This window comes from Nuphar pumila, chromosome 5, assembly GCF_984573655.1.
Source record: "Nuphar pumila chromosome 5, dmNupPumi1.hap1.1, whole genome shotgun sequence".
Lineage (NCBI taxonomy): Eukaryota > Viridiplantae > Streptophyta > Magnoliopsida > Nymphaeales > Nymphaeaceae > Nuphar > Nuphar pumila.
Genome location: NC_143253.1, coordinates 102968382 through 102996039, shown reverse-complemented (window position 1 = coordinate 102996039; position 27658 = coordinate 102968382). Strand labels below are relative to the sequence as shown.

The 27658-nt window shown below is 34.5% G+C and overlaps 1 protein-coding gene across 2 annotated transcripts; it reads left to right on the top strand.

Moving 5' to 3' along the window:
* The first annotated feature begins 1194 nt into the window (after positions 1–1194).
* Positions 1195–27658, top strand: LOC149837958 (uncharacterized). 2 transcript variants are annotated; one of them, XM_090006297.1, is made up of 7 exons: positions 1195–1828; positions 10258–10336; positions 22323–22477; positions 23918–24044; positions 24129–24314; positions 24993–25064; positions 26430–27658. In XM_090006297.1, exons 1-7 carry the CDS (start codon positions 1419–1421, stop codon positions 27246–27248), a joined length of 1848 nt encoding a protein of 615 aa, XP_089862423.1. In that variant the 5' UTR covers positions 1195–1418; the 3' UTR covers positions 27249–27658. The 2 variants fall into 2 exon arrangements, with proteins under 2 accessions (XP_089862423.1, XP_089862424.1); XM_090006298.1 differs by lacking the exon at positions 24993–25064 and having other exon boundaries at positions 1218–1828.

Here is a 27658-nt window from a genome sequence, read left to right as displayed (position 1 = left end):
CCAATGGTATCGTTGTATAACTGATTGGGTTTTGCCTAACCCCAGCTTGCCTATTAAAAACACATATAACAAATATGTGTATGTTATTAGGATGTATCAAGCAAAGAAAATTCTCGGTGATAGTGGGACAGAAGCAACCCTAAAGGATCCGATCCAGTAACATGGCTAAAAGCAAATCGTCTGAATGATATAATAGGAGAAGCATCCTCTCAACAACAAAAAAAAAGACATAATAGGAGAAGCAGTGAGGGTTCACTTTTTATCATAATTGTACATTTCAAAGATGGCCACACTAACTGGATCTCAAGTCAATAATATGGAAGATCCACATCCACAGCAAGAAAGTCGCCGATTTAGATATGATCATACGAATGCTCTGAATCTGGATCCTGATTTTAAACATCAAATCCAAATATGAATCCCATTCCAAAACTAGATCCATCGAAATAGGATTGAGTTTGGACCTGAATTTTATATGGCAACACTGTGTCTAGAAAAAGAAAAAAGTTTAAAACATTAGTTTTACATGTACAAAGCACAAATGGATCCGATTTAGTCCAAATTTGATATAAATCCAACACAAAAATGTCGATCCACATCTGAGGGAGGAAGATACAGAATTCTGAATCAATGAAGCGGATGTTATCCGGTATCTGATCGAATTCTATTCCACTTAGTTGTATTTGGTAAGCCAAAACAATATCCGATTATGACTGGATGATGATATGGTTTTGATTTTTTGCTGCCGAATCCGAGAAATATCCGAATTTGAAGGATATTTGAATCCCTTTATAAGTAGAAAAGTGGATCTGGCATGAGTTTGTCAGTTATCACCATTCGAATCTGAATCTGAATCTGAATTGGTGTCAGTTTAGCCAACATTGGATTAGTCTAATATGGTATTGGCCACATCCAATCTGAATCCGAACCATTCACATCCCTATATGAATGAAATCCAAAAATTAATTTGGATTCTATTTTGAGATCCATATCCGCAAGTGGATCCGGAGATGTTACACCCTGACATTGCCAGGAGTCGTTGGGGAGGAGAATTACGATATACGGGCCAAAAACGTATAATGGTACGGTACGGCGTAGATTGACCATATTTCTTGTTATTTCCATTAATGCCCCCGAAGAGTTTTAAAATATCCGTCCTCTCTTAATAACTAAAACGAAAAGAAAGAAAAATTCGGAATAAATAAAATTAAATAATTTTCCGATCCCATCTCCCCCCCCGGAGGACGCTACCTATGTGATGATCCCTGCCGATCGTCCGATTTCGGCGTCTTCGATTCGTCCGCCCAGATCCCTCCCTGCCGTCGCGCTTGGAAGGGCGGTGCTTTTATCGTTTTCCGGCATCCCGAAACCCTAACCCTAACCATAATTCGAGCGGTGGAGGGGAGCGTCTGACCCTTATGGCGGACCACGAGGACGAAGATCTGCAGATGGCGCTCCGGATGAGCCTCCAGCACGCGCCGGAGCCGAAGCGGAGCAAGCCGAGGGAGAGCGCACCCGCCGCCGCGGATGAGTCTCCGGAGGAGAGGAGCCGGAGGCTGCAGAGGGAGACCCTGGCGGCGGCAGCCGAGAGGAGGATCATTATAGGCCGGAGCGCCGCCGGATCGCTGCAGCAGCCTGCCGGAGCAGGCGCGCCGGTGCCAGTGGCGATTGCAGGAGCGCCGGAGAAGAGTGCGGTGGCGAAGGCGCCTGCATCCGGAGGCGAGGGCGGGGAGTTGTCGCCGGGAGATGCAGAGAGGTTGTTCTCGATGGTGTTCGGGGAAGGGGTTTCGAAGGATATTATCGAGCATTGGTGCAAACAAGGCATCAGGTACGATTCTCTCTCTAGATTATTACATCTTTTTGATGATTTAGAGGTTTAGAACTGCTCTAGCAGATTTAGGCTTTCTGATGGACAGACCGTTTTTTTATTCCTGAACGACGTGTATTTCAAAATTTTTTTAATGCTTATCTGTCAAATTGATAATGGTTTTGATGATTGCTAGAGTTTTCCCCAGATTCTATATTTTCCATTTATATGAAAGCTCAAATGTATCATACTTTGATCGTCTATTGAGTGATGTATTTGTGTCAGTGTTTCTGCGTGTTGGTATTTTTAGTTTGTGTTGCAAAAGAATCATAGTGCATGAGATTAGGGGGGCATGGCATACATTCACAGGGTAAATCTTATCCCGATTATTTATTTGATATTTTTCTGGGAAAAAAATCTGTTTGTTTGTGACATCATTCTTTTACTAGTGGAATTAGCGTGCAATGCACGTGAGATTGCCTGGGAATATGCTGAGAGAAGGATGCAACCACTGGATATTTTTTTTATAGAAGATTGCAGTCTTTACTGGATGTCCAAAGTAGCTGTTGTAGGGGGTGCAGATAGTTGCGGCGTTTATGTAGAAACGGTTTCGGAGATACATGATTCCATTAGTAGATTCAAATATGTTTCTCTAAAAAAAAAGAGAATCTCGTAGTAGACTCAAGCAAGGCTTATTTGAAGATTTATAAGACAAACATGCTATTAACATAGGGAGTCATTTGTACATGTGAAAGCACTATTTATGCATTAGCGATGGTAAACTGGAATGCGGGACTATGATCCTGTTTGATGAGGATGAAACATAAGTATATACAGGTATCCAGAGATATATTCACTTGTAGACATTCACACAGAGGAAGCTGTTACCAGCTTTATATGTTGGCATCAGAGATCTCTATTGGTGGAGATCTTGTACTTTCGTGATATGGTAATGGTCTGAGCTGAGAGTCTCCCTTTGTAGACATGGAAGAGAAAGAACTCACCTAGAATTGAAGTCATTATTTTGATCGTTGCTTTCCTTGTTAACTCTTGGAGTGCCCAAAGTAGATGAGATTAGTCATGTATTATGATAATTCTAGTGAAAGTCTAATGACGATAAAAAAATATATGGAGTTTTGATAGAGCACTTACATTTTCCATTTTCTTGCTTCTGTCATTTGTGCTTTTCCCATACAAGTTGCGAGACAGTGTCATACATTACAAAATCCAGGTTTACAGTCCGGTCTAATACTCTCATATGCACATTGTACTTATCATGCAAAACATTTTTTTTAGACCATAGAGTGTACCATATTTACGAAAATATGAAATTGCTTGTATTGGTTATGTTCTGATGGTTGAAGGGTGAGAGTATTGGGTCAAGTGTTTGTTAATAATTGATTTTCATCGTTACCATACCATGATAATTACACGCATCGTATAAGGTCCAATGATAATAATTATTAGGTAAATATACAATCATCTTGGAATTGTACATGTCTATACGACATTAAAAATGCATCCTAGAAAACGAACGAACGAGTTTTGGTTATAAATTTCATTATGAGTCACATTTTTCGTACTGGTACACCAACTCAATTGTAAATGATACAAATGCTTGGATCTTCTACACTTTGGCTGAATTTCTTTTCACAGCGATGACAAGCGTCATATCATGGGAGTGCTTTCAAATATACATTCGTAAGACAATGATAAATAACAAAAACCGGGGTCTGAACAATCAATAACACATATTGAAGTTTTGATCTATACTGTGAAGAGTAAGTTTGTATAATCCAAAGTCATGGCACACACCTTGTGCATATATGATTGTATTATGACTGACTGGATGGTGGTCATCGTTGTTTGCATGTTGCAACCTGGATCTCATGGACTCAAGAAGTCATGTTTCAAATAAAAATGTATAGATAAACCAAGTCAGATACAAAGTATCACCAATAACTTGGATACCATGCATACTCAACTTCATGTGGGTTGATGAGTTGCTTAAGTTTTACATTGTTAGGTAGTTTTGAGAAAGAAATGGTAGTGAAGGTCCAGAAATGCAAGACTGTCGCGGGTAAGTTCATAGGAATTGAACGGGTTGCTACTTGTTTACTTTGTGGTCTTATAGCTGGCATGCTTGAGATCAGGGTTAAGGTGGTTAGTATTTGTTATTGAAGTTAGATTGGTGTTTGGGAGAACAGAAGATAATCATAGCAATCATATAGATGGATGGTTTGAAAAAGTTAACACAAGCAGAGAAAATAAAAATAAAAAGAGAAGTATGAGAACAACAAACTAGTATATTTATTAAGAGAAAACAAGGGGGGGATTTTTTCTAAAGAAAGAATGTACTAGTGTGATCTGTTGTTGTGCTATTTTGTTCAAAGGTTGGGATGACCATCCTTTCCCTTTTTATAGACAAATGAGAAGGTAGCTGGTCTAACTGTTTTAGAAAAGCATGTCATGTCCAGTAGTATGTGGTAGTACAACCTGTTTTAGTCACACTACGAGCTATTTGGAAACCTAGAGAGCTAGGTGCTTTGAGGTGTGAATACGAAATTTGGACCTTGGTTTTGATCGGTTGTGCCGCAAGGAAGACCATACTCTGCTCCTTTAAGAATTATACTAACCATACCCAGTTCATATGGCATAAAATAATATTTTTTATGTTGTTTATTTTTTACATGAATGGCTGATATAAACAAAAAAACTTTGCAATTTTGAATCTTCACTGGGTTTAGCAAACATCATATACCATTCCACGGATTAAACAACTTCCTTTTGATGTCTCAATTATTGCAATTCTATAATTCTTGAATCAGTGTTGTGAAAAGCGTTGAGGCGTAGCGAGGCGCTCCACCAAAAACCGAGGCGAGGCGTAAGCCTCGAGGCGTAAATCGTAAGCCTCCAGTTTTTTTTTTTGAAAACTTTAAAAAAATTATAAAAATATATCTAAAAATACAAATAAATAAAGAAATGCTTTATTGATGAAATAACAACCAATAAGAAATAGAAAATCTTAAATAAGTACTAAAAAATATGAGATTAACATATAAAAGTAACTAAAAACTTGTTATATAACTGGAAAATATATGAGATTAACCAAAAAAAGTTAAAATATACTAAGAAACTGATTACATAACTGAAATAACTGGAAAATACATGAGATTAACCTACAAAAATTAAAATATATGAGATTATTCTAAAAAATATGAGATTAACATATAAAAGTAACTAAAACAATGATTACATAACTGAAAAATATATGAGATTAACCAACAAAAGATAAAATATACTAAGAAACCGATTACATAACTGAAAAATATATGAGATTAACCAACAAAAGTTAAAATATATGAGATTATTCTAAAAAATATGAGATTAACATATAAAAGTAACTAAAAAACTGATTACATAACTGGAAAATATATGAGATTAACCAAAAAAAGTTAAAATATACTAAGAAACTGATTACATAACTGAAATAACTGGAAAATATATAAGATTAACCTACAAAAGTTAAAATATATGAGATTATTCTAAAAAATGTGAGATTAACATATAAAAGTAACTAAAAACTGATTACATAACTGGAAAATATATGAGATTAACCAACAAAAGTTAAAATATACTAAGAAACTGATTACATAACTGAAATAACTGAAAAATATATGCGATTAACCTACAAAAGTTAAAATATATGAGATTATTCTAAAAAATATGAGATTATTCTAAAAAATATGAGATTAACATATAAAAGTAAACTAATTACATGACTGAAATAACTGAAAAATATACGAGATTAACCAACAAAAGTTAAAATATAGTAATATACTGAGAAACTTATTACATAATTGAAATAACTGGAAAATATATAAGATTAACCTACAAAAACTTTGTTGATTATGTCTCAGAAATCTTGTTGTAATTTTTTTTTTTGCGCCTTGAGGCACAGAGGGCCGCGCCTCAAGGCATGTTTTTGATAACACTGTCTTGAATAAATGCAAGAAAAAAAATCCAAATATAAAATAGTTATCTTGGGTTTTGGGATTTCTGATGTTAAAGTGTTTGGTGCACAAACTGTGGCCACAAAATGTAAAAAGTATAATCTATCTTAAAATTGAAAATTTTGATTTTGACCAGTTTATAACGACAAAAGAACAAAAACTTGTGAAATTAAAAAAATATGCAATCTACTTAAAAGTAGTACGCCAAGTGTTCTATTTCTTTCCCTACTACCCCATCGTATATTACAATCAGATTCGCACAAGGTGCGTGCTACAATTTTGGATTGTACAAACTTGGTCTTTACTGAAGATACCTTCAATATGTGTTATTGATTGTTCAAGCTTAGGTCTTTGTTATTCATGTTTGTTTTACGAATGCATATTTGGACGCACTCCCATGGTATGATGCTTGTCGTCGCTGTGGAAAGAAGTTAAACCGAAGCACAAAAGATCTAAGCATGTGTATCATTTGCAATCGAGTTGATGTACCAATACGAAAAATGTGACTCATATTAAAATTTATAATCAAAATTCGATTGTTCATTTTCTTGCGTCCATTTTTACTATCATATGTACATGTTTAACCCAAGCAGTGTTATAAAAAATGCGCCTTGAGGCGCAAAAGGTGCGGCCCTCAAGGCGCAAAAAAAAATTTTACAACAAGATTTCTGAGACATAATCAACAAAGTTTTTGTAGGTTAATCTTATATATTTTTCAGTTATTTCAGTTATGTAATAAGTTTCTCAGTATATTACTATATTTTAACTTTTGTTGGTTAATCTCGTATATTTTTCAGTTATTTCAGTCATGTAATTAGTTTACTTTTATATGTTAATCTCATATTTTTTAGAATAATCTCATATATTTTAACTTTTGTAGGTTAATCGCATATATTTTTCAGTTATTTCAGTTATGTAATCAGTTTCTTAGTATATTTTAACTTTTGTTGGTTAATCTCATATATTTTCCAGTTATGTAATCAGTTTTTAGTTACTTTTATATGTTAATCTCACATTTTTTAGAATAATCTCATATATTTTAACTTTTGTAGGTTAATCTTATATATTTTCCAGTTATTTCAGTTATGTAATCAGTTTCTTAGTATATTTTAACTTTTGTTGGTTAATCTCATATATTTTCCAGTTATGTAATCAGTTTTTTAGTTACTTTTATATGTCAATCTCATATTTTTTAGAATAATCTCATATATTTTAACTTTTGTTGGTTAATCTCATATATTTTCAGTTATGTAATCGGTTTCTTAGTATATTTTATCTTTTGTTGGTTAATCTCATATATTTTCCAGTTATGTAATCATTGTTTTAGTTACTTTTATATGTTAATCTCATATTTTTTAGAATAATCTCATATATTTTAATTTTTGTAGGTTAATCTCATGTATTTTCCAGTTATTTCAGTTATGTAATCAGTTTCTTAGTATATTTTAACTTTTTTTGGTTAATCTCATATATTTTCCAGTTATATAATAAGTTTTTAATTACTTTTATATGTTAATCTCATATTTTTTAGTACTTATTTGAGATTTTCTATTTCTTATTGGTTATTATTTCATCAATAAAGCATTTCTTTATTTATTTGTATTTTTATATATATTTTTATAATTTTTTTAAAGTTTTCAAAAAAAAAAAAAATTTGGAGGCTTCGCTTTACGCCTCGCCTTGGTTTTTGGTGGAGCTCCTCGCTACGCCTCAACACTTTTCACAACACTAAACCCAAGAAAATTGTATATTTAACTAATGATTATTATCATTAGACTTTATACAATGTTTATGATCATCGTGGTATGGTGACAGTGAAAATCAGCATCTACATAATGTAAAATAAGTTACATCCATCTCCCAAATTATTAACAAACACTTGACCCAACACTCCAATCCTTCAATCATCTGAACATAATGAACACATGCAATTTCATATTTTCGTAAATACAGTACACCCTATAGTCTAAAAAAAACGCTTTGCATGATAGGTACATGGTGCATGTGAGGATATCAGATTGGACTAGAGACTTAGATTATGTAATGTATGGCAACATCTTGCAACTTTTGTACGGGGAGAGCTCATACGACATGAGCATAAAAATAAAAAATGTAAGTGCTCTATCAAAACTCCGTATGTTTTTTTACTGTTAGAGTTTCACTAAAACTATCATAGTATACGACTAATCTCAACTGCTTTGGACATTTCAGGAGGCAACACGGAAAGCAACAATTGAAATAATGACTTCAATCCTTGGTGAGTTCTTCCTCCTCCATGTCTACAAAGGGAGACTCCTGGACCCTCTCTCTTCCCCACAATGGCCTCTCTTCATCTCCACCCACCTTAAAAGCTGCTACCTTAAAACCTACTAAAACCTATAACTTGCCAAAAATGGGCACGAGATGCCAAAGAAGGCATCTCATGCCGCCATTATTCAGCCTTAGCATATGTTAGACAAAACTCTAATAAATTTTAAGTTCACCAGAGATGGAAACTGAAATCAGCCGGCTGCTCATCATTTATCTCTGCCAAAATGTGGAATTTTTTGTGCTTGATGGCATTTGGTAGTCTAGCCCCTCAATATTTTTAAAGTCTAACTCCACAGACACTGAGTGGCATTGGTCAGGGGTTTCAGATTTTGAAGGTTGAAGTTTGATTCCATTGAAAAGTTATATGCAAGTTACTGATCACTGTTTATCTATTGGGAAGATATCATCTCACTATTAGAATTTGCTTACTGGATGGACTCAAGTGAATGGGCTAATGGAAAAGCAACAGATACCTCTTAGTTTTTTTTTTTCAGAAAGATCTCTTGTTGCTACACCAACTCTCAAAGAATAGTTTGTCACTCTAATATCGTATCACAACGTTAACAATTTTGGCATCCAAAATAGTTGGACAAGGATAAAAAATCCATGTATGGTATCACACAATTTGCTGTTTTTGTGTGTGACATGTCTGTCAATGAAATGATGCGAAGCTTTTGCGTCTATGCAATAAGTTTCATGTTACCAAACATTTGGTGTGTCATCTTCAACTTGCACAGTTTGGCATCTGCATTATGGGTACTTAATTGAGCATTATTATGTAACAGGGAATATTTATATAATGAACAAGGATAAAGAGAATGAACAAATGTATAATGAAAGCTTAGGGTGACACCAGTAACGGAGAATATCAATGAGTGTCCTTGTGCATGAGTTGGGCATGTAATGCAGAATAACATTAATGGGCTGACATCCTACATGCCAAGGGGAGAAATGAATTAATGATTGAGAACACTAAATACTATCGTGTGATGTAATTCGCTTTAAATTAGAAAGATTGGAGGTACAGTCCTGACAAACTGACCCATGCATCTCGAACAATGTTGATCATGATGTCAATGATGATTTTCCTGTCCTCTCATGCATTGACATGCACTTATGCTTCTGAGTATCTTGAACTTTGTGAGGAAATTGCATATATACAATTACATAATAAAGAAGTGACAAGAAAATGGAAGTCATTTGGATGAGTTTCAGTTGCATGTGCTAAGATGGGAAGCTGGATATCTAGAATAATGAGGAAAAGTATAATAAACATCATTATGCTAAGAATATTTGGCTAGTCCAGACATTGAAGAAAGTTAAGTGTTATTTTAAAATGAATTGGGCCATTCTTATGACACCTTCATGGAACACCTTTATTGATACATGTTGCCTAGAGAAAGGGAAGGAAAATAAGTATTCAAATCACAAACCTTGCTCTATGTTAATAATCTGTTAGAATTTGTGTTGGAGACACATCTATAAAATCTTTGGCTGAGGGAGTTTTAGGGCCTGTGGCTTGTGGGAGAGAAATTCTTTTCTTTTTAAATTATGAGAGTTCAGGCTGTTCTTTTTGCCTTTTCTTATGATGTAGAATTCCAATTTGGGTACTTGGTCTTTTTAGTTCTTTGTTCTTTTTCCTTTTCTCTCTCTCCTCTACCTTCTTGTAGTGGATATTATAACATGCCATTATGAATAAACTTGTAGAACTAGTATTAGTTTGCGCCCTCGTACTTACCCATCATTGACTTGCTCTGTGCATTTTTTGGGTACTACCTGTTTAAAGTTTGTCAACCAATGTGTTCCTGCTGCTGCCTCAGTACATGCTTGTGGACACACTTCCAATTTCTATAAAGCTAGGTTGTTATCAGAAAATCTTTTGTTTGCAATTCAGTTCAATTTGTTTGACATCTTCCTTATTAATTGCTTTTTCCCAAGGCAGTTTTCAAAGCATTTCTTTGCAATGTAGCCTTCGAAGCACTTTTTGGATGCATGTAATTCCATTTTAATTGTTCAATATGTAGTTAAGAAATGAAGAAGTTGTGTTCATATGTTGAGGTCCTTAAGATATTTTGTGCGCAATTCTGTCTTCACTTGTGTTATGTAACATTATATGCATTTTTGTAGGTTTAGCTGTGATCCTGAAACTTCTATGGGTCTTGTGCAACATGAAGGAGGGCCATGTGGTGTACTAGCACCTATTCAGGTATACCCTGGGCGTTTAAGCATTTTTTTTCACACCACTACTTATTATAATTATATTGTACCAGAAAGAGTTCCATGTCAAATACAGAATTTTGACCATCATGGTTGTGACAATAAAAGGCATATCTTTATGCATCACATCACATGGTATCTGTCAGGAAATAGGTAGAAATACAAATAACAAGTGATAACACTTGAAGGTCCAATAATGGACACGAAATTACAAGCACATAAAGTGCAAATACACAAACCCACTAAGAGGAAATCACAAGTACATAAAGTGCAATTACATAAACCCACAAAGGGGTAATGCCAAAAGGCTAAAAATAATAATTTTATGTCTTCAAGAGACCAAATGGGTAGGTGAAAAAGCTAAAGTGATAGAACCTTGGGGATATAAGATTTGGTATACAGGAATAAATAGGAATAGGAATGGAGTAGGGATTGTTATGAGTCGTCAGTTTATAGATAATGTAGTTGAGGTCCGTAGGAAGGGTGATAGAATTTTACTTATTAAATTAGTATTAGGTACGGATATTATTAATATTATTAGTGTTTATGCACCTCAAGTAGGTTTAGATGATTCCATTAAGCATCAATTTTGGGAAGATTTAGATGGAGTAGTACAAGAGACATCTTATGGAGAAAAGCTTTTCATCGGCGGTGACCTTAATGGACATGTAGGCATTAGTAGGGATGGATTTGAGAATATCCATGGAGGCTATGGTATAGGAGAAAGAAATGAAAGTGGAGAAAGGATTTTAGATTTTTGTTTGTCCTATGATATGATCTTAGCAAACACTTGGTTTAGGAAGAGGGAGTCTCACCTAGTAACATTTAAAAGTGGGGTTAATACGAGTCAGATAGATTTTTTCCTACTTAGAAAGAGAGATAGGGGTTGTTGCATCGATTGTAAGGTTATACCAGGAGAAAGTGTAGCTACACAACATAGAGTCTTAATTTTAGATCTTAGAATTAGACAATGCCGCAAAAGGGATAGACATAGGATAGATCTTAGAATTAAGTGGTGGGCACTGAAAGGAGCTAAACAAGGAATGTTTGTAGAGCAGGTAGTTAAGGAAGTTGATTGGTGTCTCGAGGAGGATTCAGAATCAATGTGGAATAAGATAGCGGGTGGTATGAGAAAAGTAGCTAAGGAGGTATTGGGTGAGTCTAAAGGCGGTGCACCACTAGGTAAGGATACATCATGGTGGAACGAGGATGTCAAATTAGCTATTAAGGTTAAAAGAGAGGGTTATAGAAATCTAAGTAAGAGTCGTGATAATGAGAATTTGGAGAAGTATATGATAGCAAAGAAGGAAGCTAAAAAAGTTGTTCGAAACGCGAGGGCTAAGGTATATAAGGAGGTTTATGACAAGTTGGATACCAAAGAAGGCGAGAAGGATATTTATAGGCTTGCAAAGATGAGAGATAGGAAATCGAAGGATTTGGGTATGGTTAGATGTATCAAAGATGAAACGCAAAGGGTTTTAGTCAAAGATGAGGAGATTAAGGAGAGATGGAAAGATTATTTTGATAAGCTATTTAATGATAGTCATGCTCAAGATCTTGGAGACTTCTCCATTCCTTTTCATGAGATAAATCGTGACTTCATGCGCCAGATTCAAAAGAAAGAAATTGCAGAGGCTTTGAAGAAAGTGAAATCAAGAAGGGCAGTTGGCCCAGATGGTATACCTATCGAGGCTTGGAAATGCTTGGGAGAGAAAGGTTTAGAATGGTTGACAAATCTTTTTAACTTGATTTGGCGAACAAATAAGATGCCTAATGAGTGGAGGAAGAGTACTTTGGTGCCTTTATATAAGAATAAGGGTGATATACAAGATTGCACAAACTATCGTGGTATAAAGCTCATGAGTCATACTATGAAACTTTGGGAGAGGGTGATTGAGTCTAGGTTGAGGAAGGTTGTCATGATATCGGAGAATCAATTTGGTTTTATGCCTGAAAGATCAACTATGGAAGCTATACATCTTCTTAGACAACTTATTGAAAGATATAGAGAGAGGAACAAAGATTTGCATATGGTTTTTATTGATTTAGAGAAGGCATACGATAGAGTACCTAGGGACGTTCTCTGGTGGACAATGATGAAGAAAGGTGTTTCTCTCAAGTACATTAGTATAATTAAAGATATGTATGAAGGAGTAGTAACCAATGTCCGCACTTGTGGAGGCGTGACAACCAATTTCCCGATAACGGTGGGGTTACATCAAGGATTTGCTTTAAGCCCTTTCCTATTTGCGATAGTGATGGATGAGCTTACGAGATCAATTCAAGAAAATGTACCGTGGTGTATGTTGTTTGCTGATGATATTGTTTTGATTGATGAGTCTAGAGCTGGGGTTAATGCTAAGTTAGAATTATGGAGACAGACATTGGAAGCTAGAGGTTTTAAGTTGAGTAAGAGTAAGACTGAATATATGGAATGTTGGTTTAGTAAGCAACGAAGTAGTGATGGGAGTGTAGTGAAGCTTGGTGAGCAAGATATACCGGTGAATGATTATTTCAAATATTTGGGATCCATCATTCAAAAGTATGGAGAAATTGATGGAGATGTAAATCATAGGATAAAGGTTGGGTGGATGAAATGGAAAAGTGCTACTGGAGTGCTGTGCGATCGTAGAATGCCATTGCGGTTGAAGGGAAAGTTTTATAGGACGACTATTAGACCCGCTTTACTATATGGTACGGAATGTTGGGCTGCCAAGAGACATCATATTCAAAAAATGAGTGTAGCTGAGATGCGGATGCTTAGATGGATGTGTGGAAATACAATAAAAGATAAGATTCAGAACGAAGAGATACGTAAGAAGGTAGGTGTTGCACCCATTGAAAATAAGATGCGAGAGAATCGTTTACGGTGGTTTGGACATATTCGGCGAAGGCCTAATGATGCTCCAGTTAGAAGGTTGGAGAAATGGGAAAATATATTAGTTAAAAGAGGTCGGGGTAGGCCTAGGAAGACTTGGATGGAGATGATAGGAAAGGATATGAATGCTTTGAACCTCACCGAGGACATGGCGTTGGATAGAAATGATTGGAGGAAAATGATTCATGTGGAAGACCCAAAATGAATTTCTTTTTTGGTTCATATCGCTGACCCCAATTGTTTTGGGATGAAGGCGTTGTTGTTGTTGTTGTTGTTGTTTGTAGTGTAAAAAACTCTACACAAAAATAAGGGGGAACACCCTTTTTATATACAAAAGAATGAGAGTCTAAGGGGGCCATTGGGGCTCCCTTATTGTAGACGTTGGGGAGCCCCAACGGTCATATATATCACTGTTGGGGACCCCAACGTCTACAATAGTGGGGTCCCCAATGGTACCAAAAGATAAAAAAATAAAAGAAAAAAAGAAAAAGAAAAAGAAAAAGAAAAATAAGAAGCAAAAAAAAGTTGTTTCATAAATCAACAACTTTGTTACATGTGAAAAGACCAAAATACTCCTATCGGGTATTTTGGAATAATTTGAACAATAATATATATATATATATATATATATATATATATATATATATTAACACGCCCCCTCAAACTTTACGGGGAAAGGACGGAAAGTTTGAAAGTACGAACAAAAGCAAAGGAAGGACTCCAAGTCTTCAACGGAAATAGCTATCTTTATAGCATATCAGAGAATTTTGCAAATGTCAGCCTTCAACTGTCTTTAATGGTGATCATTCCCAGACACCTTCATTGACTATCTCCATGATGTATCAAAAGTACTTTTCTATCTCATCTTTAAAAACCTGTGGAACAAACCAGAGAGCTTCAAGTATACAAGAAAAATATCTTTGCCGAATATAATTTAAAAACAAGAATATAATATTTCAAATAATATATATTGAATCAACAAATTTTTCAAGAAACCATAACATTGATCACGAAACAATTTGATTATTAAAGAACATATGATTCATAAAAAATAATAAGAGATAAAACAATGATGCATAAACAATATTCTACGCATTTCAATCAAGCATCACGTGAAAATATCGTTAAGCGGATTAAGCTCAAAGGCAACTTGATAAACTCACTATATTCTTAAAGAAAGATATTTGTGCAAAGGCAAAAGAAATTGCTCACAAAAGAGCAAACATGCATGAATTTAATATAACAAAAGGTTTAGAAAGAGCTAATTAGCTTCATGTAAAGAATTATGTGAAACCATATATGCATCATGCAATTAAAGCATTCTCAATGCACATAAAAGGATAATTATTTATATCAATAAAAATGCATATAACAAACATGAATTTAATATAATACATCAAGTTCCTTTAATTATGAACCAATCATCCCTATTATAACAATACACAAGTGTTTATGTAAGGGACATACTTACAATAAAAACCCTCAAGGGGCTACACACGAAGACTCATGAGTATGCAAAAAGGCTTTATCTATAAACATTTCACAAAAGATTTAGAAGTTTCAAAGAGAGATTTAAAAAGACTTATATAAGGAAGGAGAAATGGAATTTGTAAATCAACACCAATTTGTGAAAAATTACATTCTTACAAATATCAAGAAGTGATATTTTGCAAACCTCAACAATACAATGCAAGATGCATAAATTATTTTAATCAATCATTTAGACAACTTTTGAAAAAGATTTAAAAGATTCTCAAATATTTGAATGAGTAAATTAGAGCATTGGTTTAACCATCGCAAGCAGTCACCTCCTAGTCCTCCAAACCTCAAATATCAAGTGTGTCAGCGACTAGACCAAGAGCATAAACAACATGCCACTAAAGGGCCAAAGACACACACAAAGGTGTGTAAAAAACATCTCGTGTATACATATAATGACACTTGAAACGAGTGTACCAACGATTAGAACAAAAGCACAAAGCCAACAATGGGCTAAAAATCACACACGAAAGTGTGAACAAATATCTCTTATCTACATATAGTGATACTCAAAATCAAGTATATCATTGACTAGAATCAGAGTACAAAGCCAACAATGGGCTAACAATCACATACGAAGGTGCGAATCAACATCTCTTGTCTGCATATAATGACACTTAAAACAAGTGTATCAACTACTAGAGCAAGAATACAAAGCCAATAATGGGCTAAAAATCACACACGAAGGTGTGAATAAACATCTCTTGTTTACATATAATGACACTTAGATAAGAGAAATAAAAAGAAAAAGACAACCGAGGTAAGAAAGCTTGTAATAAAAACACATTAATGCAATCAATATCAATTTTAACCACATTTCGAAACACCATGTTTTCAAAAAATAGATAACCATCACAGATACACATAATTAAAAGCATTCATAATAAAGTCAATGGCCAAAGAACAGACGAGTGATACAATACTTACAATCAGAGATCACATAACTGTCTTTTAGAGTCAAACTACAAGTTGACAATCTAAAATGATATAACACGAGGTGCACATAACTCACCTCAACAAACATCTCCGATTCAATAATAACAAGGCCAAGAAGATTGATGTATCATATAAAACTTTGTGATGAACAACACAAATGTCATAAGAAGGCAATAAATACTCACGAAAAACATTTTCCAAACAAAATACTGATTTGAAAAACAAAGTTTCAAATCAAATTCAATAATGATAAACTTGGACTCATATGCTCATGTAATTATATAAGCATGTAATGAAATGGTGGTCTTCCATGAATGCACGAAGAACTCACAAAAAGGTGTCTATTGGAGACACTACAAGCATAACCCTTGAAAGGGTATAAATGGAAGAACACTCTAAAAATAAATAATATTTTATTCATACACAAAATGCTTAAGAAGCATTGATTCATAGGCAAGTTATGTAAAGGGCTAACTTGATTTGGTTCATAAAAAGGAACCGATTTGAACATATAAAGTTCCAAATTTAAAACTTTCACAACTAAGATGAAATCTTAGAATGAATCATATGTTCAACAATGTCTCATAATATTTTTTTTTTACACTTTTTAATAATCTAACAAGAATCATGCTTATTATAAGTAATTCTTAAAATGATTCATGAGTACATTAATCAAGGGACAAGTGCACTAAGGCATATTACATGAAGGGGTCCAATGACTCTTAAAGAGAGGATAAAAACAATATATATGATCTCAAAAGAAGCTATTTAGATTTAACTCACAAGTCTACTACGAGACAATCAATGCCTATTAAAGAGAACCAACGCATATATAAAGATTCTTAAAAAACCATACGAAAACTCAAGTGCATACATTCTCATAAAGAGATCAAGGGGACTCATGTATATGCAATAATCTAAGTAACTTAAAGCCACATATCTCATACAAAAGACATGCATACGAACAAATTTAAACATATATGCAAGTGATAGATTAAAGCACTAAAGACATTATATAAAAATTTATATTTTAAGTGTTCAATGAGTTAAGAGTTTTAAAATATCGACACTCATGTCCACCAAGTATGCAATACAATATTTAAATCATATGCAAGGAATATAAGATAATTCTATGAGATAAACAACACAATCATAAGTTTCAAAACACCTAATGTCATCACTATTGTTATACACACAAGTTCAAGTAAAATTATACTTTGAAATACAACATCATTATCAAATTATTTTAAGATATGAACATGATTTGACTTTTTATTATCATGATTGGTTCAAACAAACCATCTAAGGCCAACAACACATGTTCAAACATAAAAGTTTTTGAAAAATTTCAAGATTCAAACATGATACATATATCAAATGCACTAAAGCGTGTGAAGAATCTCACAAATAGTCAAGTTAACAAAAAACTTGACAAGAAGATTCACTCATCAAATGCACTAAAGTGTAAATAACACAAAGTGCACTAAGGCACAAATATCACAACGTGCGCTAAGGCACAAGAACACATATGAAATATCGAATATTATTGAGAGACAAACCTCACTTTCAAAAGTGATACATATATCTAATTTTTCTTAAGATAAGCAAAAAAGATAAGAAAAACAAATTCAACGCTGATAAAAATACCATTTTAAAAATTTCAAAGCATACATTTTTTTTTTATTTTAATTTAAAAGAAATAACATAGAACAATGTATATATATAACGATAAAGAAAATAAGTTATATATATATATATATAACGATAAAGAAAATAGATGTTTTTCTCATGCAAAGAATACTTAAGAAATTCATACCGAATAAATCCAAGGAGAAGAGAAGAAAAGAGAGGTAACGAATACTTCACCACCTTCTCAAATTTTGAATGACACGCTTCTCGATGCACCAAAAGAATAGCTTGATCACAGTCGAGCTATGATACCATGTAAAGAAATAGGTGAAAATACAAATAACAAGGTCTAATAATAGACATGAAATCACAAGAACATAAAGTGCAAATACACAAACCCACTAAGGGAAAATCACAAGCACATAAAGTGCAATTACATAAACCCACAAAGGGGTAATGCCAAAAGGCTAAAAAGAAATAGTTTTATTAGGAGAGTGTAAAAAACTCTACACAAAAATAAGGGGGAACACCCTTTTTATATACAAAAGAATGAGGGGCCATTGGGGCTCCCCTATTGTAGACGTTGTGGAGCCCCAAAGTCTACAATAGTGGGGTCCCCAATGATACCAAAAGATAAAAAAAAAAGAAAAGAAAGAAGAAAAATAAAAAGCAAAAAAAGTTGTTTTATAAACCAACAACTTTGTCACATGTGAAAAGACTAAAATACCCCTATCAGGTATTTTGGAATAAACTGAACAAATTTTTGTGTGTGTGTATATATATATATATATATATATATATATATAGAGAGAGAGAGAGAGAGAGAGAGAGAGAGTTCCATGTCAAATACATAATTTTGACCATCATGGTTGTGACAATAAAAGGCATATCCTTATGCATCACATCACTTGGTATCCTGCTCTTCTGCTTCCTTTTCATTTATTTTCTTATACTGCGTAAATTGTTGCAATAGATAGGAACATTGCATAGATTCCATTTAAGGTGATTAATGTAAGGAAATGACACTTATCCCAACACACTCCACAATGGTCTCCAAGAACATACAACATTTGGATAAAAACATGCGAGCTAAAAGGTTAGCTGAAAAAGTGAATGAACAATTTTATTCATAATGGACAAATGAAATTACATTGAATAACTCTAGTCATAATGGACACTAGAGATACAAAAGGAAAAATTGCATAAGTTCCTCACTACAAACTCTCAAAACACACTTAATATTGCTCATCACTCTCTCACTTTACAGGGCACACAACCATACCTTTTATAGAGAAAAGTAAAGGAAAGAAGAAGAGAATAAGTAGAATAGAGAGGAGAGGTCCTCTCTCGTTAAAGAATGAGAGAGAGCTCCCAACGGCTAGAATTCTAGCCGTTGGGAGTAAGTTAAACTATCTTTGACTTGACTCCCATATATATTTGCAAATACAGTGACTCACTTATATTACATTAATCTTTACACCCCCCCTCAAACTTACACTGTAAATTTGAAAATACAAGCTAAGAACCCATTACATTTGATTTCAACAAGTACTTTCATTTGTTTCTTCCTTGAAGGGTGCTCTTGATCTTCAACCATATGCTCTAAGTCGGTCTCTAAGATTTTTAATATCATCAAAGCTTGAGAACCTGAAAAAAAAACTCACAAAATAGCCCAACTATACACACATATATGAATCATAAAGATTTTGAAAAAGATTTTTAATTATATATTATGGAGAGAGGATGGTCAAACACACGTATAGTATATAAAGTTAATTTAACATCATTTAACGTGAACAAATCATACTATAAACTTTTTATCACTTTAATCATTCATGAGAGCATGCATTATTTAAAGTGAATACACATATTTATCACATAAAAAACATAATTTTTAAATGTTGGACTCGCTATAATTTTTAAAGTGAATACACATATTTATCACATAAAAACATAAAAAACATAAAAAACATTATTTAAAGTGAATACACACGGTCAACCAAGTGTCAGACTCGCTCAACGCATCGGGGCCGAGTCCGTCCACATTTTGGACTCGGTCAACTTTGACCGAGTCTATTTTTGTTCATTTTTAAGGCAAAAAATTAAAAAAAAACCCAATTATATATATAGCCAAACTGTGCAACTACACAATCACAGACTGTGTGCACAATCACATGTGCACAGTCACAGACTGTGCAACTGCACAGTCAACTGGGCACTTTTTTTAAATATATATAGCCGAGTCTCCGTGTCCAAAATTTTTGAAATTGCGCCGCACCCGCACCCATGTGACAGTTTTATCAATATTTCAAAATACCATGGTTTCAAATAATAGATTGTTATCACAGATAAACAGATTTATAAGTATCCATAATAATAATAATGATGGTCACACAACAAATGAGTGATACAACACACTCACAAATCGAGAGATTTAAACAATCGTCAGTTAGAGCCAAACCATAAGGTGACAATCTAATCTGACATAAAAACTAGGTGCATACAACTCACCTCAACAAACATAGTTGAATCAAATAACAAGGCCAAGAGAAATGATGTATCATAAAAAGACAATACATACTCACATAATTCATTTTCCAAATAGGTGAGTTCATATCAAATATCTGATTTGAAAAAACAAGTTTCAAATCAAATCCAATAAAGTTAGGTAAAAACCTTAGCATAAAAATTTGTGCAATCATATGCACAATAATATTTCAATTGATGCAATTTTATGCAATACATGATATGTTATGCCAATTTACACAAATTTTAACGAGTCATGCTTAATAGTTAATACTCATAAAAACTACTTGAGACATATACCATGTAAGGAAACAAGATCCTCCAAAATATATTCACCGAAACAACACATTCATATGATGTTAGAAAAGACCTCTATGAGAGTATAATATTTTAGTCTCATAATTAAAATTAACCTAAAGAAACATCACAATATATTAACAATCCCAAGGTAGTCCATGTATACACATACATTAAGGAACATTCAAACATGAAATTTAATATTTTGCAAAACATGAACAGATAAGATTTTAAGAAATCACATATCTTTGCAAAATTATAGTTTTTCACTGTATATTCACAATTCAAAAACATATATTTCATATATCAAAAGATAACAATCTCTACTTATTCTAATTTTAAAAGAAAACATGTAATATTAACATAACCTGTTTAGAAAAACCACCTACCCTACATATAAAGGTAGAAAGACAAAGATACATACAAGAATGCGAAATCCTTGAGTCCATACCATTTATAAATACAAATCATTTTTAAAACCATGATGCCAAGGCTCTAATACAATGTAAGGAAATGACACAGATCCCAACACACTCCATAATGGTCTCCAAGAACATAAAATATTTGGATAAAAACATGAGAGCTAAAAGGTTACATGAAAAAGTGAATGGACAATTCTATTCATAATGGACAAAGGAAAATTACATTGAATAACTCTAGTCATAATGGACACTAGAGATACAAAAGGAAAAATTACATAAGTTCTTCATTACATAACTTTCAAAACACATAAAATACCTAATACTACCCATCACTCTCCCACTTTACAAGGCACACACCCATACCGTTGTATAGAGAAAAGTAGAGGATAGAAGGAGAATAGAGAGGGGAAGTCCTTCCTCATTAAAGAATGAGAGAGCTCCAAACTGGCTTTGACTTGACTCCCATATATATTATATATATTTATAATATTTGTAATATATATTATTACAATCTATACATAATATATATATATTAAACAATATATATATATATACATATACATATATATATATATATATACACTTATATTACATTAATCTTAACAATTAATTCCTTATTTCTGCCTCATTTATGCTTTTAATTCTGTAAAATTCTTCTAACTATGAAATTTATGTTATGCCTTATGTTAGAAAGCAATAAAATTGAAATGGTAGATGCTTGTGCTTATTGCATCAGAAGGCAAGGACGCACAGCCTTGCCAATGTATTTCACAAGTTAATACTGTTAGTTATAACTGTTAAACTCTTTGTAATGCATATGATTTGAATCATTGAATGAATTATTTTCCACATTGTGTTTGGTACCTCATTTTTATACCCTTATTTTCTCAGTTTTTTTTCTTGGGTCCTTCACACCAATTAGCTTAACCCCTCCTATTTTATTCTCTTCCAAGTTAGGAGAATTAATTATTTTCCACATTGTGTTTAATATCCTGATTTGAAATTTATACCCCCTTTTCGTATTCCTTTTTTGCTGGCTCCTTCACAGCCATTAGCTGAATCCTTCCTATTTTAGCATATTTGAAGTTGGGAATGGTGCAATCAATGTATGATGTCTTGGTTCTGGAAAGACATCTATACAAGTCAAAGGCGGATTCACATATATTTCAAAATAAGCATCAGAAACAAGTACTATAAGTTTAACATGCATATAGTCAACATGCTCCCCTGAAATCGTCCTTACTGGTCTTGCTCTCCCCCCTCCCTTTCTGCTTTCATGAATGGTGACTATACTGAACATCAATGCTGTTGTCACCTGGTTAGAGGTCAGTCAGGTTGCTAAGTTTTTATTAGGTGAAGGATGAGATGGTGGAATGTTATGTTCTGCTATGTGAGGATGACAATTTTATGATGATATCCACATCATGGATGAAGAATGAGTTGAAAAACTTCTTGGGCATTGTTTTATTTTCTGTGGTGCATGAAATTGATGTAATTCATTCAATCGGTGGTTGTGGCTGTCATACATATGTAGCTTATCAGTCTCTACTAATTCAATGGAACAAGATTATTATGCAATCCATTGTAATGCTAGCACACTGGTGCAAGTTGTTTGCTGAGGCCATAAAATTGTCTGTTTCTAGGCTGAAGCCCATTGGCATTTGATGGTGAATATCTCCTCAACATGTCAAAGCATGATATTCTGTGTGAGACACTTTTCATATAATCTTCTATGTTCTGTAATGCAGGCCTTCGTCCTCAAATACCTATTGTTTTGTACGGATGAATTATGCAGCTCCAGATTCAACATACAACCAAAAAATTTAGTGCTGAAGAAACTTTCTCAAAGATCTTGTACGCCTATGGAATACTTTTCTTCTTTGACTGAAGGTGAAAAGACTAGGTGATTATTCTCCCATTTGTCATATCCAGCATAGAAAATACAAAAAAGGACATCAATTGTATACATATAAAAAACTATTTAAAATATCTGGAATGAACACCATTTACTCCAAGATTGTTTGACTTCTGTGCGTTATCATGAGCTCTGAGAGCAGGCTTTCTGCCGGTTATCACATACTTGACATTTTACCTGTTCAATTGAGTCACAATATTTTTTTCCAATATTACAATGTGAAAAGAGCAGTGATTTCTAAACACTGTCACAGGCAGGCACACATTCAATCATGATAACCTTATCTGTTGGTCCTTAAGTTGGTTGATGTTGAGTTATTTGCATCTGCAGCTTAACAAGGTTATTACAATAAATAATATGCTATATTAGTGTAGCTTTTAAAGTCTTATTTAGTTTTCATTTACAAATTTGGAACTTCTTGGCAGGTTCTAGTTTTTAAATTTACTGATGATTTGGTGTGTAATTGGTTGAGCCACCAACCCTTTTTGCAATTTCCGCAGATACTAAAAGAAAATGTGAAAGGCGGTTAGGCATAAATTGCTGCTATATATACATTGCCAGAATAACCAAAGATGATTTGTTAAGAGATAGGATAAATATTTCACTACATATTCTGAGACTTTATTCATTGGATGGTGACATAAGACCTTGTGATATGGGATTGGCATTTTTGCACACCATCTCGTCTACTTAGCTTATTTTTCTTCCCTTTCCCTTCTTGCTTGGGTTGTCATCTTCCATCCTTCTGCATTCTCTGATAAAATTTCTCTCAAACACGTGCAAAAAGAAAAACGAAAAAGAAAGTAGGGACATAGGGCAGCAGTTTCCATGTGCTCCATATCATTCAATTGGAATGTACAAGAAATTTGCAGCTATACTAATTCTTTGCATAACGGGTTTGAGTTATATGTTCCTGTGCAAGCACTTCTGTGACATCTTTAGATCCAGGCCTACTTAGGCCTGTAGCCTGTACGAACTGACCAGTTGAAATTGGACGTTGGTGCATGCAATCTGCTGAACTGCAAGCATCATATTGCAAGTGCTTAAAGAAAAACAATAGCAACAAAATCGGCGGTATCATTGATAAGTTATTGAACATCTGACTGAGAACCAATCATCTTATAACTGATGTCAGAAGTTTAGATTTGTAGTGAAGTAAAACTTGAGGCATCACTGTAGTAGGCACAGCTAGATGTGCATGTCTCTTTTGGTTGCATTTAAAGTCCATTCTTTAAGTGTATGTCTATTGGTAAAGTACTTTCCTACTGGCCAATCCAAAAAAAAGTACTTTCCTACTGTCATCTGTTTTGCTTCGGTTTGAGGTACATCTGAAGTTGTTTGAGTTGAATGCTTGAATAATTCTGAAGAGAATTGTTTGGTCCAAGATGCTGATTTCTTTTTTCTTTTACTCTTAAAAAAAATAATCAGAGCATTGGTTCTCAGTATGGTAGAAATTCTATTTTCATGTGGAAATGGAAAAAAGGCTGTGGTTGCAACATTGAGCGTTCTCAATCATCATTCTGGTGAGAAATCTGAAGAGATTGACAAATCTGAGGTAAAATCTATTGTAGTCATATGTCCTTTTTAGAATGAACTTTTTTTATGTGCTTTTGAACGGGTGTATCTTATGAATTTGCAGATAATTGCAAAAGCCTTAGAAGGTCCTTCAATTGAATCAGCTTCTGACTTGCAGAAATTTCTACGGATTCATACACATACTTCACAGATAGCTACTTTTCATCAGATTAAGGCAATGCTTCCTGTTTTCCAAAGTCGTATGGGGGCGATCCTGTTCCTTTTCTCTGCACTGCTTTCTAGAGGACTGGTATGCAGATGCTAATATAACGTACTTTTTTCTCATTATAATTTTTACTCCTAGTTGTGTTTATATAATCTGTGAGTCTTCTGGTACCATATATCATTGTTCTGTGCTTTAAATTTAAATGTTCACTGTTTAAACTTTGGTTGTGGGCAAGCGATGTAATCTCTCTCTCATGCGACATGATTTGGTATCTGGTTGAACATGGCAGAACTCTAAAAGCTTAATTTCTGTACGTCTGCCATCACTTTTAGGTTATCTCATGTGTGTTGTGCTTCATCCCCACTATTGTCCACTAGCTCTCTTGGAAGGGCGCCATAAAATAGAAGATATGTGTTTATTTCTTTGCTATTTCACTCCTATCTTATCATTACCATTGTTCTAGATCAGCCAACTCTCTGTCAATTCCTTAAGGCATTATGGGCCTGTTTGAGTGTAAACCTAATTTACTGACAAGAGTTTCTACCAAAACTTGAATTAGTTCTTGATGGCTTTGAGTGACCCAAATTAAGTCACTTCTATTATGGAGTCAGGCTGCATATTTACGTGGAGTTGACTGAGTCTTGGGTCACAAACCTGAGTCTTTAATATACTCTTTGATCTTTCAAGGCTAAGGATTTTTTTCTCTTCGCTCATGGGATTTCTGAGACTGTCTGTGTATGAGGAGACCTTTTCTGGTTGCAGGAGCGTATTCAAGCAGACAGGGATGATCCTAGTCTCCCTTTAGTTACTGCTCCATTTGGACATGCTTCACAGGTATGTAATGTGTTCTTTAGAATTTCAACAAATAATTTGTTTTTCATTGAACTCAACTTATGAACTGCACTTGTTTTTTGGTTTCTCACATGCTAGCTGCTTTGAACTGTTACCATCAGATTTATGTCAGACAGCCAGATTGATTGAACTGGGTTTTTTTTTTTCATGTTCTTAGATACTCAAAATGGAAAAAGAATGCTTGACCCTGAAGTCATGTCGAGAAAAATCCCCAGGATTTTGTTCTGCCGCATCTGAAGTTATAATCTCTTTTTCCAAACCTCAACCTTTTTTGTTTCCCTGAATGTTCTGCAACATTTGTGACCTGATCCGCACTCCTACATTTGCACAGGTGGCAGAACCACTATTTTCTTTGAATTTACAACATATTTTTCATCGAAATCAGCATCGTTGCTCATTCAAAACATGCTGATATTCCCCATTTACCAATTTCAAATTATCAAACAATCAAGTTTGCCTAAGCACCTTGAACATGTGGCTACTTTGATGTGGTTTTATTTGGGTCTGTTGGTTTCATAAGTATGAAAGGCAGTGAAAATCATCTCTACCATACTGTATTGGCTTGGAGCAAGTCCTTCATGTCTTGTTGACAATGTGTAACGAGAAAAAGCATAAATCATTGTAAGCCCGAAACATTCACATTGGTAAACTGATAAATTTAATACCAGATTCTTTTTTCCTGGGGAGTTCTTATCTCCGTATTATTTTATATTGAAGGCTCTCACGGAACCTGCAACTGGCACCTAGTTTCCAACCCTATAATACAAGCTTTGGATAAGAAGCTTTGGGTATAGTTAATATTTAAAAATTAACTGTAATCTGGAGCATTTTTCACTAGAAACATGAAATAAAATTTCTGCTGTGACTTTGGACGAGAATGGTCTAGTGAAATTTCTTATGTCACCATCCTCATCCTCATCAAGCCTTATCCCAACCACGTGGGGTTGAAATGAAGCTAGGTCACATGGATACGGATGTGAATATGAATGTGATACAGATTTGAGACATGAGCACGTGATTTTTTTTATAATAACGAGACGAGGACGCACATTTTGTCTATAGAATGTATTTGTTAACAGTAAAATGCAAAAGTGTATTAATAATATATAAATGGTGTCAGACGTGTCATAGCATGTGACATTGTGTCTCCACGTGTCATGTCATCTGTAAAAATGCAGAAAAAATAATTGATAAGAAAAGGAATATATTTGAATTGTAGGAACAATAAGGACAAAATAGAGTGCAAATATGATAATATATCATTGTATTTTGGTGATACTATTGTGGTGTTTTTTTAGTAGTAATGCTCTGAAAATAAATCACTAACCATTATCTTTTTTTTAACAGGAGATTGTGAACCTGCTTCTTTGTGGTCAAGCTGTACCAAATGTATTTGATGGTAGAATGGATTTAGGTGGTGGCATGTTCCTCAAGGGCATTCCAACTGGAGTGGAAGTAGGGTTCCTTAGTCTTCTCGAATCACTCAACCTCTGCAAGGTGGGCCAGCATCTAAAGTGCCCCAAGTGGCCCATCTGGGTGGTTGGAAGTGAATCTCATTACACTGTGCTGTTTGCAATTGACACCACTGTACAGGATGAAAACAAACTAGAACAGCGAGAATCGGAGATCAGAAGAGCATTTGATGCTCAAGACCAAAGTGGTGGTGGTGGTTTTATAAGTTCGGAGGGGCTTCAGCATGTTCTTAGAGAAACAAACATCAACATGCCACCAGAAATGCTTGAAAACCTGAGCAGCACAGGCTTCATTGTGTGGAGTGAATTCTGGCAGTCATTGCTACAGCTCGACAAGAGCTTGGGTGGCCTGAAGGATGCGTCCGGGCTCATTGGGAAGAAACAGTTTGATCTGTACCATTTTAATGGGATTGCAAAGTCGGTTTCAAATGGTAACCAACTAATCGAGGGGGAGACTTTGCAGCAAAGACCAAGGCTTACTGAACTAAGCATTACAGTGCCTCCAAAATGGACACCTGAGGACTTCCTTGTTGAGGTGACCCCAGATTTAACCAGTGAGAAAGGTGAGAAGGACTGCGATGTGGAAGTAGATCAGCCTGAACGTTCTCAGCACGCTCCACTAGTGGACTGCATTAGAACCCGTTGGCCATTGGCTGTTTGTAGTTGGATTGGTGATTCACCAAGCATTGTCTGAATTCAGGAGCAGTTGGCATTGAATGTGATTGATTAACAGCTTGAACTGGAGTACCATTGGATGATTTTGATCAACCGTTCCTGGATGTGATAAAAGATGGCCAAATATTCTAGGAATTGGCTGGATTCCAGCTGCGGCTTCGGTGACTCGCTTAGATCTTTTCAGGTTTGAGATTCAGTGTTCAATTTAGCTGGAGAGAGTTGTTTGTGATTTAGTTCCCCACTCCCATGGCGAAGAGTAGGGAAATAAATGGTAGAATTTGATTTGCCTTTAGCATAGAGTCCCTCGTTCCAGGCATCTGGAGATGCTAGTGTCTGTAAAAGTTGGCCCCATGGGGATGACGCTGGATGCGCCTTTATCTATTTGGATATTTGATGTATGTAACAGCATCTGATGCCATTTTTTCCCTC

What these genes read in the sequence shown, in the direction of transcription:
- LOC149837958 (XM_090006297.1), top strand. Translation starts at nt 1,419, where the DNA reads ATGGCGGACCACGAGGACGAAGATCTGCAGATGGCGCTCCGGATGAGC. An exon ending in TGGTGCAAACAAGGCATCAG is followed by an intron (nt 1,829 to 10,257) that starts GTACGATTCTCT and finishes GCATTTTTGTAG; the next exon opens with GTTTAGCTGTGATCCTGAAA. An exon ending in GTGTACTAGCACCTATTCAG is followed by an intron (nt 10,337 to 22,322) that starts GTATACCCTGGG and finishes TCTGTAATGCAG; the next exon opens with GCCTTCGTCCTCAAATACCT.